Source organism: Nannochloropsis gaditana (assembly GCF_000240725.1).
Source record: "Nannochloropsis gaditana CCMP526 unplaced genomic scaffold scaffold1381, whole genome shotgun sequence".
In the NCBI taxonomy this organism is placed as follows: domain Eukaryota; class Eustigmatophyceae; order Eustigmatales; family Monodopsidaceae; genus Microchloropsis; species Microchloropsis gaditana.
Window position 1 is genome coordinate 1 of NW_005802572.1, and position 2,643 is coordinate 2,643.

The 2,643-nt window shown below is 56.0% G+C and overlaps 2 protein-coding genes across 2 annotated transcripts; one reads left to right on the top strand and one right to left on the bottom strand.

Moving 5' to 3' along the window:
- Window positions 1-69: 69 nt before the first annotated feature.
- Window positions 70-470, top strand: NGA_2052200 (uncharacterized protein; the record flags this gene model as incomplete). The annotated part of the gene is made up of 1 exon (XM_005852342.1): window positions 70-470. A coding segment is annotated over one exon (401 nt), but the record flags the coding sequence as incomplete, so codon positions are not given.
- Window positions 471-2,238: 1,768 nt separating this feature from the next.
- Window positions 2,239-2,638, bottom strand: NGA_2106700 (uncharacterized protein; the record flags this gene model as incomplete). Its single annotated transcript, XM_005852343.1, has 1 exon — window positions 2,239-2,638. A coding segment is annotated over one exon (400 nt), but the record flags the coding sequence as incomplete, so codon positions are not given.
- Window positions 2,639-2,643: the final 5 nt, after the last annotated feature.

Genomic DNA, 2,643 nt, shown 5'->3' on the forward strand with positions numbered 1-2,643 from the left:
TAGCAGCGGGGAAGCGGCTTGTTCAAACCGCCCCCTCCCCGGCGACATTGGCGCTGCGTGCTCATCGATTTCGGGATGGCTGTCCGACTGCCGGAAAGCAAAAGCGGGAAAACAATCGTGCTCACCCAGCAACGCTGTCGGGGGAAACTAGGTTACGTGTCTCCGGAGTCCTACTACGAGCAGCCCATCAACGGACAATCCACAGACGTTTGGTCTCTGGGAGTGATTCTATACATATTCCTGACCGGGCACCCTCTCTACCGTTACCCGTGGGATCCGGCCTTCAAGGCGTTGGCGGCGGGGGAAGCTCGGCAAGTGCTTGCGCATTATCGGGAGGAAATGAAGCTCCGCTTGCCTGAAACGGCGGAGGACTTAATTTGTGCGATGTTGCATCCCGATCCTAAAAAAAGGCCGACTCTGTCGGAGTTGCGGGGGGCACCTTGGGTCAGGGAGGTCCAGGAGAGGACGCGACGGGCGAGGGAAGGGAGGGAGGAAACGGGATGGGAGGGAAAGTTCGTGGAAGTGGGGGAGGAATAGGCAAGGAACGGGAGGCGGCGAAAGGGAAGGAAAGGAGTAAAGGGAAGGAAAGGGGAAACAATGTATAAAGGACGGTTGGCTTAGATAGATAGGCAGATGTGGGTATTACATAGGTAGGTAAAACGTCGATATTCACCAGGGACATGTCGTGTCAGGGTTTCACAACAGTATCGAGAAGTTGGAGTTTCGGAAGAGTAGGATCAAAGTCTTGATGTATCAGATAAATAGCGGCTCGACGGGAACGGGAACATTCGCGCAGAAGACATAAAAAGCTTTCTTGACAGGGAAGGAATCGAGATGTCAACTACACCTGTGTGAGGCCTTGCCCTGCGAACAGGGGTGGCTGCCGTATTCGTGGTAAAATCATTTCATAGACGGGCGGCTAAAAAGTGGGAGATTTTTTGGTAATTTGAAGTAAGTTTGAGCGCCAGGGAGATCGGGAGGGTGATAAATCTCCGATAAAGCACGATAAAGGCCAGGAAAGCATGAGAGTTGTGGGGCAATTTTGCCGTAGTCGTGGACAACAAACACATAGGATAGCATAGTAGATGGAGAGTGATTTTGAAATTCCTTGCTTGCAAGGTGCTGAAAGGCGAAATTCGGGTTGGAAAATCAGGACTGGCAGGCCTGAACGGGTAGAAAAAGGATAAAATAATTTAATTTTATACCTTTGAGCACCAAGTTCCTCTTTTCGTCCTAGAGATGGAAAGGAATCCTCGGCCAAACGTATAATGCCCCACGCAGGCACTAGGGAACGACTGAGGCAGCGCAACAGCCATGCTTTGCACGGCCTCTTCCTGGGATTCCCTTTCCTCTTCAAGTGAGGGACGGTGCCGCTCTTTCCCTCTTCCGAGGTCCTTTTCCTCCCAACTCCACCGCCCATGTATGGCCGGAGCTGTCGTCTAGCGGGTGATCCCCGTCAGAGAACATCCACCACAATCCAAGCACGGCGCGGCTTCATTCGCGGCCTTCCTGCGGCTTGTCTAATGGCCTTCCCTCGTCCAAGTCCCGCCAACGCCTGTATCCCCATACTCTTAATAGTCTGAAATCACCCACCGAGAGAGTTCAATAAGGGTAATTGGCCAAGGCAGCTTGTGCTGTGACAAGATCAAGAGAAGCAGACGCGCGAAAAAAGAATTCCCCATGCAGGTTGACGCGTGGATGTGACACGTCCAACCAAGAGCAAGACGCGTGTCAGACACAGTCAGGCACTCGGACCTTTGTACACTTCTTCTTTGTCACATTTCAGTTGTCATGCCCCAACCCTGACGTCCTTTGCACGCCCCCTGCCCGCCCACCGAGTCACTCTCTCCCCCCCACCGCCAAGCGGAGCCATCGTCTCCGCTTGTCTCGGCCATGCATATTCCCGCGACCATTTTCCTCATTCTGGTATCCCCGCCCTCGTCACGCCGGTCCACCGTCATCTTTCACGAAGCACAATCGCGACCAAACAGGTGATCATGACGGCGAGCCCCACCAGGACCTGTCCCAGCGCCAGTCTCCGACGGAAATGCGGCCAGGGATGCGCATAGAAATAGAGGAGGCCCGGGAGCAGGTACGACACGGCGGTGGACCCCGTAGCCCCCACGATTTCCAAGACAAGGGAGAGGTCTTGGACCAAAAGGGCAATGAGGAGGGAGGCAGCGAGGAAGAGGAGGGTCACGCAGGTGGCACGGAAGGCGACCAAAGGGGGGGAAAGGGGCGCTGGGCAGCTCTCACGCCGTCCAGACCGGTGGGTCTCCTCCCCCGCCCAGAGCGCCCAGAGGGCCAGAAGGCAGGTGCGGGCTGGGTGTGCCTGGAGAGGGTAGGTAAAAGTGACGAGGACGGACAGGGCGGCACGGAGGGAGGTGGAGAGGAGGGAGGCCGGGAAGGAGAGGAGGAGGTCCCGTTGAAGCGCGGCGCCGTACGTGAGGTAGGCAGCAAAGGCAAGTGTCAAGTAAACCCCGAGGCTGAGGCCCGTGGCAGCCATGATGGTCTGTCGGGTCCGGCGCGGCGTCGGGTTGGCGAGTTCGTTGCACAAGAGTCCAAAATTTTGATGGGCGGTGTAAGAATACACAAAGATGGGCAAGACTTGGAGGATTGCGGGCCCCGTGCCAGGGATAAAAC